This window comes from Trachurus japonicus, chromosome 3, assembly GCF_045865225.1.
Source record: "Trachurus japonicus isolate A0001 chromosome 3, Traja_1.0".
Lineage (NCBI taxonomy): Eukaryota > Metazoa > Chordata > Actinopteri > Carangiformes > Carangidae > Trachurus > Trachurus japonicus.
In genome coordinates this window covers 10,178,893-10,194,251 of record NC_140909.1, presented here as the reverse complement: position 1 = coordinate 10,194,251, position 15,359 = coordinate 10,178,893, and the positions used below count along the sequence as shown (strand labels likewise).

At 41.9% G+C, this 15,359-nt stretch overlaps 2 protein-coding genes across 4 annotated transcripts in view; one reads left to right on the top strand and one right to left on the bottom strand.

Annotated features, from left to right (window-relative positions):
* vat1l (vesicle amine transport 1-like) overlaps nt 1-15,359 on the bottom strand; it is a 321,886-nt gene that overhangs the window by 109,213 nt on the left and 197,314 nt on the right. The window lies entirely within an intron of this gene.
* The window catches only part of dennd2b (DENN domain containing 2B), a 46,587-nt gene that overhangs the window by 8,372 nt on the left and 22,856 nt on the right, over nt 1-15,359 (top strand). For 2 of the 3 annotated variants that reach the window (XM_085760470.1, XM_085760463.1), the window contains exons 2-4: nt 6,449-6,547; nt 10,621-11,895; nt 13,423-13,568. In XM_085760470.1, the coding sequence (XP_085616596.1) occupies nt 6,474-6,547; nt 10,621-11,895; nt 13,423-13,568 (1,495 nt within the window). In that variant the 5' untranslated portion in view covers nt 6,449-6,473. Of the gene's footprint in view, nt 1-6,448; nt 6,548-9,879; nt 10,189-10,620; nt 11,896-13,422; nt 13,569-15,359 lie in introns of those variants that run through there. The other variant, XM_085760478.1, reaches the window with a different exon arrangement.

Sequence of the window (15,359 nt, the reverse complement as noted above, 5' to 3'; positions counted from 1 at the left end):
GACACATAAAGGCTGTCGGAGCCTGAAACGGTCCCCCAGAGGGGCATATATCCAGAATGTGCTGCAGTATTTCAGTTTCAGATTGAAGTTTTTGCTTTTTCACCTTGTTGAGCCTCCACTACAAGGTTGTATGTGTGTAAATCTCACGTGTACAGTGTGTTGTAAATATCTTTACATGGACTGTATTAAGATAATCAAGAGCTGCATCCCCCAGAACAGGAATATTAATGCCACTCCAGTCCCACACGGCAAAACTCGCATGATCCGAGAATCAACCAGCTGAAGTCTCTTTTTGTCCATTAGGGACAAGACTGGTCTTTCTGCAGATTGCTGAGACAATGGCATGTATCAGTGTGTGGGCTCATGCTCTCGTTTCTGCCAGTGAGTTGTGACGTGTGGAAAGAGTTGAGAATTTGCAGAGATTTTCACTCCTTCCTTTGCCCATTGCCTCTTGGCTGCCTGTAAACTCTGCAGTGGTTTTAAAAACCTTGAAGTCAGGTTGCTGGTCAGCAGAAACGAGCAGGACGAGTCGGCCTAGATGCAAGCAGAAGAAGACAGTATTAGTGTGCCTGTGCTTTTGGACCTTGTTGTGTCTGCCTGTGCATATTTCAGGATCAACAAAGATCTTAAAGCGAACCCAGCCACAGGTCAGTGAGTGTTTGTCCCATTGTGACGTCACAAAACTATTACATCGTGCTGGGCTCTTGCAGACTGAATATCAGGGGCCAGGTGCTGAGGGAGCGCATTTTTTCTGTGCAGTCTTTGTTGAATGAGAGAGAGAGGCTCTTGGCATCAGGTCCAGGTGTTTCTGCCCCTTGTCTGTGTTTTCTTTCACCCTCTGAAAACATTCTTTAATATTTAAAATGCAGCCGCAGCCTGATGGATAGGGCAAATATTAGTACATTCCTGCATGTAGTGGAGAAAACTGTGTATCAGATGATCTGTCAAAAGTGACAGAGCCAAGGACGTGCAGACTCTATTTTGAAAGATATTTTACCTAATTGAGTCTCTCCCTTTGAAACCCACACACATACACATGCGCATACTTACACACCCACACACACACAGCTGATAAAAGACTTACTTTTTAACCACATGTCCCTCGCAAGGATGTATTGAACACAAAGGGTCCTTTTATCCGAGCCCAAATAGTCTAATGGAGACACTGTTGTAGTCTCATTTCATGAATATGCTCTTGTTGCTGAGGAAAATATGCGTCATTGATATGCCTCTCGTAATCAATTAGTAGTTCTGGACATCAGCATGACAAAAAAACCTAAAGTGGTTAAGCTAGGCCACAAAGATGGTGGTATTGAATGTCTTCAATTGACAGTTTGGCTTCGCAGATTTGTTTTTAAGTCAGAGCCAAAGACGGGGAAACTCGCGGATGTCTTTTTTCTTCTCTCTGTGTTGGGTTTAAAGTAATGGCAGTAACTTCTGGAAATTAAGGGTTTATTATTGTCCTGTCAAGATGTGATGACAGTGACTTACATCAAGATACCACCAGTGCGTGTGTGGGCTCCTACAGAAAACAATACATGGTGGTGTTCTCACATCAGTCACATACTGCCAATGCATGTCGCCGACCTGACTTTATAATTACTCATGTTTGTTACATGAACTTTCGCATTTTCAATGCAGGCCATTAAGGATGAGGTCAAATAACTTCATGGTTAATGAAATATTAATGAGTTTGTTACTTTTTATTTGACTTATTTTGAACATAGGGTATAAATTTAGTTCAAACCATGTTCACGAAGGAGTGGGAAGTAGTATTCAGATTTATGCCTTTTTCCTCACTTTTCCTCCATTAAATATCCCTATTTTATGTATATAATAATCCAACATATAGATAAACCTATGATAAACCTGAATAAGACCAGATAACTCATGAAATACCTGTGTGTTTATATAAATCCAACATTTAACTGTTGTATTTCCTATATAGAAACTCACACACTTACATATTTTGATTATTATATTACACTTTATATTAAATAACTGTAGATGAAACAGCCAAGTGTAATGTGAAAGAACTTGCTCAAAGCGATGAAGTCACAGAGCATGGTCACATGACTTGGCCGTTTCCCTCAGCTCCACTGAGCTTTCTTAACTTATTGTTTTCTGGCTCAGCTTCACTGTTTTGATTTAGTTCCACTGTTCTCATCACTGTTGTTTCCAGCTGCAGCGTTCAGCTTGTTTCATTGAAAATTACCCTCGTGCATGCTACCTTCTCAGCACCAAACAGGCAGCTGACACAGTTGGCAACTGTCTGGTGAACATAGTGGAGCATTTAGCAGCTATAGAGCCTGATAATTACCCCAAGAGTTGGTGAAGACCAAAAACAGAGGTAAAAGGAGTGAGAATATTTGCCTTCTGTTGGCCAGATACACACTCCAAACACATGATAATGTTACTCTGTAATCTGTATCAACTAGGGCTGTCAGAGTTAACGCGTTAATCGCGATTAGATTAATTAAAAAAATTAACGCGATTAAATTTTTTAATCGCGGTTAATCGCGGCCCATTTTGTCCTCTGTCTGCTGGACTGGAGGACTGGAGTGTGGGACCTCCAGTCCAGTAGGTGGCGGTAAGGCACCTTCAAGTTGGTTGCTACACAAATATACACAGTCTAACATATATCCACAGCTCTATCCATTGATTTTTTGACGGCTTTGTTGTCAACAAATGCACATGGCCATGTATTGATTTTTTTGACATCGTCGGTTGTCAACAAATGCACGTGGCGATGTATTGATTTTTTGACGGCTTCTGTTGTCAACAAATGCACATGGCCAGGCAGAGGCGTAGCAAAGTAAAGGGCAATTTCCACTGGATGCAATTCGTTTCAATTCTGTGTGAGTTTCATGCATCATGTGTTATGATTAGGTACTAGGCCTGCTAGGTCTGGTCTAAAAGTTGTTTGTCTAGAGATTATAACACTTTGGAGGGTTGAAAGTCCAAAGCGCCATATATAATATTTTTAATAGAGATTAATCGCGAGTTAACTATGGAAAAAATGCGATTAATCGCGATTAAAAAAATTAATCGTTTGACAGCCCTAGTATCAACTGTATTAAGATCTACTGAAGGACCTGGTGCTTTCCACGCTGTAATTTCCTGAATAACACCAGCTCCACCAAAGTGTTCCCTCAAACTTTTCTGGCCTGTGTCACTCTGTTTAACACCGAACACATAAACACTAATCAATTTCGAGTGTGTCATCATCATTATTGAAGGAATGCTCGCCATCATCGTAAAGCTCCTCTCACCGTGAACTGTTAGCTCGTCTTTGGTCCAGATATCTCCAGAGAAAATTTGTCTTGAATGTGGTTGAATGCACTTTAAAGGTTCTCTGGAGCTTTCTTCCAGCTGGTTGTTTACAGGCTGTGATTTTGTGTAAGGAGATGGTATCGGACCTCAGGAAGTCAGTTGGCTAACGCCTTGGTGTTTACACTGTAAAGTCCATCTTGGGCCTCTGTGACCCATTTCTGTGTTTGCAGCTCTCTCAGTCCAAAATAAAAATAAAAATGATGACGTTAAACAAATAAACATTGTTCTTGACTTAATATAACTAAGGTGTGTAGAGCTGACTTCATTTAAAGTATGAAGTTTCATCTTCTCCACTCCTGACAGCTGATTTTTCTCATTTCCTTCCCTATTTTTTTTTTTTTAATTTACATTTGCTTTGAGGCGTTACAAAGTGAAAAGTGACAGAAGGTCCATGTTTTCATTCAGAGAGGAAGTCAGAGGGAATATTGAAAATTACTTCCAAAAACACACTATTTCTATCAGAAATAATGTCTTACACAGTTGCCTGGGTGTCTGAATTCTGTATAAGCAGAATACTTTCATTTCATTTAGAGGGCAGGAAAGATTGTGCTACTCAAGCTTTGATTATTTTTTCCAATTTTAGTTTTCCAGAATGATTTGCAATGTTACAGATAAATGATTTAGCTGATTCACTGTCATCAGCAAAGCATCTCCTCACAAAACAACCATCAGGCTAAGGCTGTAAATGAAAGCCCAAGGCTCTCTGATCTATAGAAATAGTTTGAGAATGACTCCATTGCACGAAGACTGTGACAGCAGACCTGAGTGCCAAAACTAAAAATCATTTCATTTTCCGATAGTCATCTAAAACACAGAGTGACAACTGGAGAGGACGGTTGTACGCAGAGGACAACATCTCTCTTTGTGTTTGGTGAAAATAATGATGCATGGCCAGTCCTCTTAGTGCAGTCACAGTTACGGGAAATAGCTGACAGCAGGAATGCTCCCTCTCTCTCCTCATCTGTCTCTATAGGACTCGGCTGCACTACTGGTTGGCTGGCTTCTTCATACAACAATTTCCTGTAAACAAGTCATGCTGCCAAGCACCCTCCCATCCTCCACCTCTGATCTCTAGGGATCTCTATTTGACCTCCTTATGCACCAGAACAATAGCTTTGAGCCTTCTTGAAAGGGTCAATGCAGCGTTTTAAAAAGTGATTTTCAAGGGCAACGGCCTCCAGTTTGAAGGGACTGATGGTCTCATTTCAGATTAAGTCCAGGAAATGTTTATTATAAGGAAGATGTCTTAACAGTTTTTTTTTTCTGCTGTCAAGGATTTTTCATAGTGTTATATTATTAGGATGTTAAATGAAGTTGATCCTCAGCCAAGATTGTCCACAGAGCTAGATATTACTACTCTCTGTGCTCACACACACTGCCTAATTTTTAAATAACCCCTGTTCTTATATACATGTTTTTCTGTTTCTGTTGTCTGACAACAAAAGTATGAAACAGTGACTGGAACGCAGCCCATTAAAACTACACACTGATTTCTAAACGCTTTCCAGACAGCTGCTAAAATCCTGATTGTATAAAACTGGATGTACAAGTTCATGACAAAGACCGTGTCATGATTTAGGCTGTATTCCCTTGTAAAATCATCGCTTGGAGAGAATGTTACAAAATATCATTCTCATTTGTCCCTCAGTGCACAACCTCCTGTCAAAACTGTTGGCAAATCTTTCCAAACTATCCAAGATTTGTCCATAAAGTTTCTAGATTTGTTGCTTGTTACTTTTTTTTTTTGAGGAACGGTCAACGTATTTTGAGAAATGTAGAAACAAATGTGTTAAATTGCCAACAGAGCGGGCTGTAATTGACCAAAGAGACTGTTTATCCACCTCAGTCATGTGGCATTTGGCTGACCAATGGTCCCACTATGATCGTTCAACTCTATCACTCAGTCAGTCAATCACACATGGACATTAGCAATTATAGGGTTTGGCCTTGCAGAGGTCCAGCCAAAAACTATTGGATAACATCCTGCAAAATGACAACATGGCTGTAACATTGAAAATGTTTGAAACTCTCAAGTATCGGTCTCAATTATTCAGTTTTGGTCAGGCAATGCTAAACATTAGTGCTTTACCCACTCTTGTTACCTGACGGCAGCAGGTCTGCAGCCTCGAAATTCTACTTTTAGTGCAAATGCAAAATGATCCAATGTGCTTATCTTGATGAAATCATGCGTAACAAACACATGATAGCTTCGAAATCTCTACTCCAACCTCTGTGCCTCTGGACACATCAGGCTGCGCAGTTATCTATTCTCTTGGTTTATGTGTAATAGAACCATCAGTGGGGTAGCAGCAGCTACATCAATAATGTCTCTCTATCCAAATTTCCTTTATGGCTGTGATCCAAACATGGATCAGGACCTTGTTTAAGTATTGTGTGTTTAGCTGTGTCTGTTCCTGTGATGTAGTTCGGTGTTGTATAATGTGAAAATAGACAGGTTTTATGTGGCGGAATATCTGTGTCTGCTGCTGCACAGTTCATCTGGCACAACTGTGTCTGCATGCTGTGTTAGTTATGGCACTTAACGTCTGGTTTGTTGAAAATTGTCTGCAATGTTGACACTGGAGATTCAACATGGCAGATGTGGTGAAGTGAGGTACTCTCTAGGAGTTTTTATTAGCTCGCCTTATGAAAAGTTGTCAAGTGCAATAGTGTCACCTTGGGCTCTCATGTTAATCTGTGACTGGGGCACGTGAATGTTGGATTGAGAGTATAATAATTTTGATCATATTATTATAACCCCGCTGTTTTTACAGGAACCTTTGTTCACCTGTCAGAGTCATGAATTGACCTGCTCAGAGTGATGGCACTCCCAGTTTTCCCGTGTGTTCGTTAGAAGAATGTAGGTCATCTCGTTTTTATGTAGCACAGGATTAAAATCATAACAATATTGGATCTCTTGTTTCTCTACAAGATATAACTCTATAAAATATACTGTATTTAAGTCATTTCCAAGTAATGCTTGCAGGAAAACTTAAACAACTGTGGAGCCTTAGTTTTAATACTGTTCAAATAAAACGGTGTTTGTTGTCTTTGCTGAAATGCTTGGCACGCTGGCGTTTTTCAACTGTTTCACATCTTTGTGTTTGTCCATCAGGTGAGTGGGCGGTTTGCAGACAAACATGACTGCCAACAAGAGTTCCAAGGCTGTGGCTCGTACAGGAGGGGGTAAAACTCCCCGGGACGCCCCCGACAGGTCAGTGACATGTGGGACACTATGGGTTGGTTAACGTTCACTTCCACTTACGTCATGTGGTTTTGGAGTGTTTCATTTTCAACCATGTCTTCCCATCAGTAATCAGTCTTAAGTCATTTTTCTTCTGTATTTCACTCATGGAAAAGAACCACCAGTGATTTTCAATCGTGATAATTCTCCCAAATCTTTGGCAAGTACAATCCTGTATCCTGGACAAGGGCCCCATCCAACTCTGAACTGTGAGTAGTGAGCTGAAGCTTGTGTTAGCATGTTGAGAGCTGACAGTGTCCTGCAGGGAGAGCAAAAACAAACTTAGAGAATGATATGTGATATCTAGACTATTCATTCCCACACTCTATCACCCTGTCCATTCTTAACAAGCTCAAAAGTCTCAAAGGTGACAGGCAGTTATAGCTACAGATGATCATCGTCCCATACACAGCTGGGAAGTGTCATACTCATTGTTCAGTCACATTGACTTGTGACAGACTGATGGTTATTTTGTTAGAAATTGTGCACCTGTTGGTGTTTTATATAAATATATATAAATGCGTGGCTGGTGATAAAAGCAGAAACAAAATATTTTTTTACACTTTTAACACAGGATCTGACGTAGCATGTGGCAGCTGCTTTGTGTGTAACTGCTTGTTGTGTCAACTAGGCCTGCTGAAAGCAGCAGTAACAAAGACAAACATTAATTATACTGTTAATATTAATGTTAATATCATCGAGAAGTTTCATTCATTTGTTGGTAGAGGTGCACATTTACCACTGAATATGTGCAAACATAGTGATTGTAAAGGGATGATTGCTTTAGTATAATAATTGTGTATTTAAACCAAGTCTCTTTTGATACTTTTGATACACTGTGGTAAAGCCTTATTAACAGCTTATGGTCCTCACATTACCCACAATCCTTAAAGCTCATGTTTAAAGATCTTGAGGCAAAGATGCTTCGCGGCTATGTGTTTTTTTTTTTTTTTTTTTAACACATGCAGAGGAATTAGTTGTGTTAGATAGTGCTGCACTATTTGTGCCCCGAAACCATGAGATCAACCATGAATCTGTCTCTGGGACAAATTACACCCGCACTGAACTGTTTAGCCTCAAGAGGCACACACATAGAGACGTGCAGCAACATGGTGGGAAAAATAACAATGCAAAGTAAAGAAGAAACCTGTGACGTGTTCTCCTCTTGCTCTGTGATCTTCTGTCAGGGAATAATTGCTGCATTTACCAAACAGAGGGCCTTCTTTTGCCAAGTGCCTAATGTTGTTATTAACCTCAGTGATCGCAGTTAAAAGCAAACCCAAGAGGTGTTTTAGCAACACAAAACATATTCAAAGGACTGTGAGAGAAGAGAAGAGAGGAGAGAGAGAGACTTCGACTGGTGTTTTAAATACTTAGACATGCACATTAACTGGAATTAAATCATTACCTGATATGTAAACAAATAAAACTCTTGAGTAAAATGATTGCTAGGTCGGAGATTTATGACTGTTTATAACTTAATAAGTGAGCGAAAAGGCTTGGTGTAGTAGAGTTTACATATGTTGAACTATAAGTAGTGAAAGTGCTGGTGCTCTGAGCAAGTCTGCTCTCTCCATCCTGGTCAGTAAAAGGAAGTGGCTTGTGGTTAGCATGCCCTGGAAGCCTGAGTGAAAGCCAGAGGCCAGGTTGTGACTGGCATCCAGCTCTTTGTACAGTACAGTATGTGTGGCCGGCCCAGCTGAAGCTGACTAAACTGGGCTTATTTTTACAAGCAGGATCCAGACCACTAGAAACCCCTAAAAGTCCCCAAGCCCTAAATAGACAAAGGTTCTGCACATATTTTCTCTTTTTGTGATTTTGCACAGCAGTTTGCACTTTAATTTACACCATAAGAAGTAACTGTAGCGAATCAAGGCTGTAATATTCTCCTCTGCGGCTGATTTAACTTATGATTAAACAGTTGATTCAATCTGCAGCTTTGTAAACAGATCAGGTTTAATTACACTGTGGTTAATGGGATTAATGGCGTACAAACAGCCAACGGGAAGTCCACAAAACATGAAAAATATAGCAAAGCAAACATATATTTGTGAGATATTTAAAATAAATATTGTCATCAATTCACTATACACAAAAGAAAACATAGATTCAGTGTCTTTTTCTAGATGGAACTTCTTTGAAACATTCACAAGACACAACAAGAGGCCAGTTCGAGTCTTTTCTTTCACCTCATCTTGTTACTGCTTGTTTACTGTCACGCTGGTGGAGTCAAGGTCGAGCGCTGAATCCTCCCTGCGTCTCATTTGTGAAATGAAAAAAAAAGAAAGTAAAAACCCCCACGACCATCATCCCGAAAATTGAAAATTCATACTGTCGTCATTTATTCAATAAACTGCTCGGTTACTGGCAGTAGAGTTGTATTACTTAGTGTTTGGTCTGGTTGCTAGTAAAACATTCCCACTGATACTGAGCTTCAGAGTCACCGTTGGCCTTCTGCATTAGCCATACGCCTTGGCAGAGGCTTAGTTAGGAGCTTTGCCAGGGAACCAGTAAGATTTTAATTTGCCAGACAAATTCTAATAAGTCCCCAATGAACCACTGCAGCATGTCATATTTAGGACGGCTGATTTATATCAGAACACTCAAACTGTATTTTCCTCATGAAACCATACGGTCTGTTTGACTAAGACTGGGGTTTGAAGTTTGAAGTGGTGGAAAGTAACTATAGGCTAAGTATACAATCTTTAGGTTCCTGTACTTTACTAGCTGCTATATTTCCACCAGTGTTATTTTAACTACTCTACATTTCAGATGGATCAAGCTCGGGGTTCTACACATAAATTTGTATCTGGACCACCAGAGCAATATTTCCTCTCTTCCTGACTCTCAAATGGTTTCATTTCAGAAACAGTTCAAGCCATCAGAAAAGTCCAAAAAAATGTGAAAACACTTTGTTTTACTATTTTCCTCTCCCATAAATCATCTCAGGTCAGTTCATACAACTGATATGTCAGTCATAGTAGTCACCGTGCTGTGTGTTTAAAAAAGAGTTCTGGAGGCTAAAGCAGTAAAGTTTGTCATCTTGAAATCTCATATTTCTTCAAGGGACGTAAGATAAGCTGCATCCATCATGCTTGCAGCTTGCAGGTTTGCAGCTGTTGTAAAAGTTTCCCCACCCTGGAGCAGGAGGAGTGAAACCAGGGAAGGGCACATAGGTGTGAAGCGAGATCTGTCCCAACCTGCACTGTTGGATCACAGTCCGCAGCCCTCAGCTTCCTCCTCCTTCCATAACGCTTGTTATTCTAACTCATGGCTGTGACATCAGATCCCCCAAAGCTTCGCTTTCGCAAGAGGCAGTCGACTTCCAAGTTATGACAAAGACTATGAGTAGTAAGGTGTCGTGGAGCTAGACGGAAATTTTGTCTTGCTTGGAAATCTTTAAGGAGGTGAGGACCGTGAGAAAGTGTGTTAGTGTGTGTGTGCGTGAGTGTGTGTGTGTGTGTGTGATGAACACTGGTAGTGTGTGTGTGTGTGATGAACACTGGTAGAGTCGGCAGTGAGAGTGGGACGACTGAAGCACCTAGTATCACTCAGCTGTAGGGATCAGGAAAGGCTCTGAGGACCAGAGAGGAGCAGTGAGACCAGAACAGGTAAGACCGCTGTAATAAATTGTGGTGTCCGTGTGAGGTCCAGGGTGATTCTCCGCAAGTTATTTTGATTATGTGGAAAAATCCACAGTGGCATTTTAATGTAGCCTGTATTTCCTTTGGCCTTTATTTTAATCCCATGCTGCCAAAGACAGAATACTTTCCTGTGGTCTTTTAAATAAGTGGCTCAGGTTTTCATTCGGCCTTTGATCTTGGAAGAGAAGTCAAAACTTTCAGCTGATTCTCTAAAGTTTTCACCCATCTGTTCCACATTGAGCTTTGTTACTTTTCATGCTGCGGGGCTGAGTGGATTCGTTGACAACTCTTATTATCCACCTCTTGTATTCATAGCCTGAACTGTTGTTTTGTTTCCAGAGAAAATGTGTGTACTTACAGTTAATGTTCACACCTTTTTCTTTCTCTGTCTTCCTTCAGGTGCCGGTCTACATCACCGTGTCCTGTCCTCTCTGCCAGCCAGGCGCAGAGCCAGCAGCCGCTCCTCGGAGACAGCGAGAACTCTGGGAAGCAGAGTAGGTACGTCCGCACCGACGGCAGGTTCCTGGTACGTGCTGGCTGGAACGGCAAGACAGCCAGCCTGTGCAGCGGTGCCTCTCTCACAGCTGACCCCGAGCCCCGAGGCTGCCTCACCAAGTCAAAGAGCATCAGCTGCCTGGACAACAGGCTCTCCATCTATAAGCCCCCCACTCAAACCAAGTGCTGTCAGGAAGGTCAGGAGCAGAAGGACACACAAGGAGAGCTCTCTGCGGGAGATGGACTTAACGGTAGGCCGCTGAGCTGGAGCACACTCTCACTGGGACCGTCCTCTAACCAAGGCCACAAGCGCACCCTCTCCCTCACCCGGTCGGTAGCCGGTGTCCCCCCCGCCACCATCCGCAAAAAGATCTCAGAATGGGAATGCAGACGGGTCGCTCTGCCTAGGATGAGCTTGTGTCTGGATAAAAGAGGGGGAGAGCGAGTCGGGGGCAGCGAGGGCTGCCCGAGCCTGCTCTCTTCTCCCTGTAGCGAGAAGACTTTTGACTTTAAGGGGGTTCGCAGGATGAGCACAGCTTTCTCCGAATGCTCCTACACAGAGACGGAGGAAGAGGAAGGGGTTTCAGACAAAGACGGCCTAGGTCGCTTCCAGAAAAGGATAAGCAAGACAGAGTCCTCAGGACCCTTTGTACGTTCCCTGTCTGCTCGCAAGGAGACATCAGCAGTCCTCAACAGGATACAAAAGATAGAACAAGCCCTGAAGGACAGTCCGAACGCACCACCTCCACGTTATCTGAGTAACTGCTACGCTCCAGACAAGACGAGACAAAAGTCTTTTGTGATAGGCGACGACTTGGACAGTACATGCACCAGTAAGCGCAGCAGCATTTGCTCGGTGGCCACTGAGCCAGATGCTGCTCTGATGCCTGATAAGCTCTCCAAACTCAGACAAAGATTTAGTGTGAGCTCAGCCCGGTCTGAGAGTCCAGAACCGCCCGGTCAGCAGAGCTCCGTCGGCACACCGGTAAACCCCTTACCTAAACCCAAACGCACTTTTGAGTACGACGCCAAACAGGACCAGAAGGGCGTTTCACCATCCAATGGACTACCTCCAAACAGAGGCTCCGAGTCTCCCCCGCCTCTGCCCTCCACGCCTGCACCCGGCATGACACGAGCGCCAAAGACCAAGGGGAGCGCCCCTGTGAAAATCCAGGACAGGTGAGGATATCAGTGTGTTTGTGTCTGTCCTGTAACTGACATGTAAATACACTATGGCTCAAGCGTAGTGGGCTGTATCAGTTTGTTTCCCGCAGTCCTGCAGATTTGTGTCATTTCTCTTGTATGTACTACTGCTGTATGTATATACTGCTGCTGTGAGCAATAGATAACCAACTGTTTCTGTAAAGCCTTGCTTTTAGGGGTAACATACACAGAATCTGTATTTGCACCAACTCAGTTTTTCATGTTTTGTGTTACCTTACATTAAAATGACTGTATCAGGAGAGAAATACTTTGATGCACAACTATTTGGTGCTATGAAATAATTAGGATGCCTTTGAGCCATTTTTGTTTTGCAAAAAAACAGCCAACCATGTCTGAAGGGCTTGGGAGGAATCTGCATCACAGACAGACGTGTTTGCTTTGTTAGTGTTGTAGTTTAACAAGTCACTGATCAGTGATCAGTAACTACTCTGATCTATGCTCATTTGTCTTTTAGTTTAAACACCATTGAAGGTTATTAATACTTTCCACCTCAGGTAAAGTGCGTCATAGGGTGTCATGAGGTCAGTGCATACAGGATATTGAACATAAAAGCAACTCGCACTAAAAATAACTGATGTATTGTGCAGACCATTTGAAACGTTACACAGCTTCCTCCCAGAGATCCATGTTGGTCTATAAAGAGATCTTATAATTTAAACCCACACAAATCTTGAGTTTTTACTTCCTTGAGAAGAAGTTCACTTATACCTTGCGTATAACTGACAATACTCTGGTTAGTGTAGTTTATTTTTTCTTTATTTCTGAATTAAGGCTCTCACAATCAGATGTCCTGTGTTTTTTTGTGTGAGGGTGGGGCCTCCCCAGATTGCCCCTATGTGAAATGGGGATGAAATCCTTAAACAATCTTCCCTCGGACTCTGTGTTTAACATTCCTGTGGCTCTAGCAATTTCAGACCAAGTTTAAAAGCCACAAGCTGTCGATGGCGCGACATGACTGTAGATCCCTGCACTAATGTAGCTCAAGTTCTTCCAGCGCTGCCTTGACATGTGATGTTTGCCTTTCATTGTACAAAGAACACGGAAATAGTAAGATATCTGCATGTTTACTTGTGACTTATCAGGAATTTCCTTGTGATTTGAGCCCATTTTGATCATGATGTGCCTCTCTTTTTTATTTCTTTATTCAATAATTAGTACTTCTGATTTAAGGCTTTGAGGGATAAGACAGTGGGTTTGGACGTGTGTTTATATCCACTAAAAGTATCTTCACCACCTGTTGAACCTTTCTCTGTTTCCAGATGGCAAGTGGAGACTGTTAGGAGTAAAACTGTCTGTCTGGGCTATTTTTAAAAGCATCTGGATTTTTTCAGTCCGCTCTTATCTGTCCTCTTTGAGGCAGACACTGAATTGAATCTTGCTTATTCCTTCTCTTTAAAATGGTCTCCGTGGATTTATGCAACAGTTTTTCTGCATCTTGGTCTTTTTTGACTCCTTCTCTTGTTGTTGTTTTTTTTCTCCCAGGGAGTCATGTGAGTCGGAGGATGCTGCGAGTCTACCATCTTCATATCCGTCCTCACCAGCAGAGAATGGCACACTGACCACAGACACACGGACTCGACCCAGTTCCAAAAGCACTTTAGTGGAAAATGCCTATGAGGACATAGTAGGTAAGCACATCAGCTCAATGGCTTTGAAACAGGAAAATGTATTTGTAAATTTATGTCACTTTTTGGGGTAAAAAAAAAAAGACAAAAAAGCATCTTTAAGGTGAATATATTCTAGTTTTCTATGATATTGAACATAATATTTTTTGTATTTTTGTATTTACTTTGGCTTTGGGAAACTGTATTTCAACGTTTTTGACCATTTTCTGACCTTTTATGTACAAAACAAACAATCAGTGAATCAAGAAAATTATCAATAACGAAAATAAGTACTGACTCATACCTGGGAAATCCTGTAATTTTAAACATTTGTTGAAATTAAGGCATTGGTAGTTTATTTATGATCTTGAGTACTGATATTGCATTCTTGGTGCAGTGTCAGGTGAAACTGCAGCGCTGTGTGTAGAGTTTTCAGTGGGTGGATTTTGCATTTTACTCCAGCTCTTTGCGCATGTCATGACCTGTTTATTATAAATTAACAGTATCGACATGCGTGTTGGTTTGTGTTAGGAACTTTCAAGATAAGACTTAATGTGACCATGATGTTGTTACTGTCAGTTCAGATGTTGTTGTGAAAATGAAAGCCCCTGTGCAGCATGGCCTATTGTAATAAGAATGTAAGTGGGAGTAACTCCTCCTCCTCCAGCGTCTATCAGCCTCATGCTGAGGTGTAGGGAGCAGGTATTGTTATCAATATTAGCCCCCTCTGACTAAACCCATGGCAAGGAAGAGCTTCATTTTATTGCTAAATACTGATTTGGTCATCCTCCCATGTTGCAACCCTTCTTCGTGACACATTATGTTTCTCACTGTAAAACGGGCCCAGCCCCGTTCTTCTCTGAGATAATGTGTGTATGAAATCTGCACATGGTGTGGAGCCAAATTCCTTTCCACTAGCAAATGACCCCAGGCCTTCTGCACAGTCCAGTTGCCAGCTCCCCCAGTGCATACTTAATGTGGTGGAAATGTGTGTCAGTGTGAGTATAGTCTCATGATGAAGCTTGGATTTCAGATGCAGTCTCTCCAGTTTTCACACTCGCACATAGTTTTCATGACAAATGCTCAGCGATGACCAAATAAGGACTGATTTTTATATCTGCAACGAGGATTGAATTTCAAGTAGCTATGTTGTTCTTGAATCAGTGATCAGTTTGCTCATGAGCTTCTTTTTTTTGTTGTTGTTGAAGCTGAGGATGTGCAGTATTCTCAGAGGGAGCGTCAGGGCATGACTGATTTTCATGTGAATCCCAACAAAGCCTCCATTGTTCATCCAGCACCGTGAACGTGGAGTTCTCAAGTCGGAGACGCACTTTTTGCCAATCTCTGTTTGTTCTCCGACAAAAACATTGTCTCTGAGTGAGTTTGAAATTGCTCCAGCTATTTCAAAACAAAAGCTTTCCAGCTGAAGTCCTACAGTAATGGAGGAGAGCAGTTTCCACCACCACCACTACTACTATGCGGTGGTTTTACAGGTCAGATGATCCACTTGAGGAGCAGCCACAGCAGCAGGAAATAAGCCATGTTTTGGTCCCTGTGTGCCCTTATTTTTTAACAAGCATCTAACACTGAGAAGTCCACATAGTTCCTGAATGTCGAGAGGACAACTTGACTTCCTCAGCTTGGACAGTTTTTGAAGAGGAGGACGCTCACTCTTTAACTTCTGGCACCTGCACTTGATGTCAAGACGTTTGACTTGAGAGTGCAGGTCGTTTGTGACGTACGTGTGTGTGTGTGTTACTACAGTTGCGTGGAAGATTGCGATATCAAGCAATTGTTGTAAGTGCTTTTAAATGG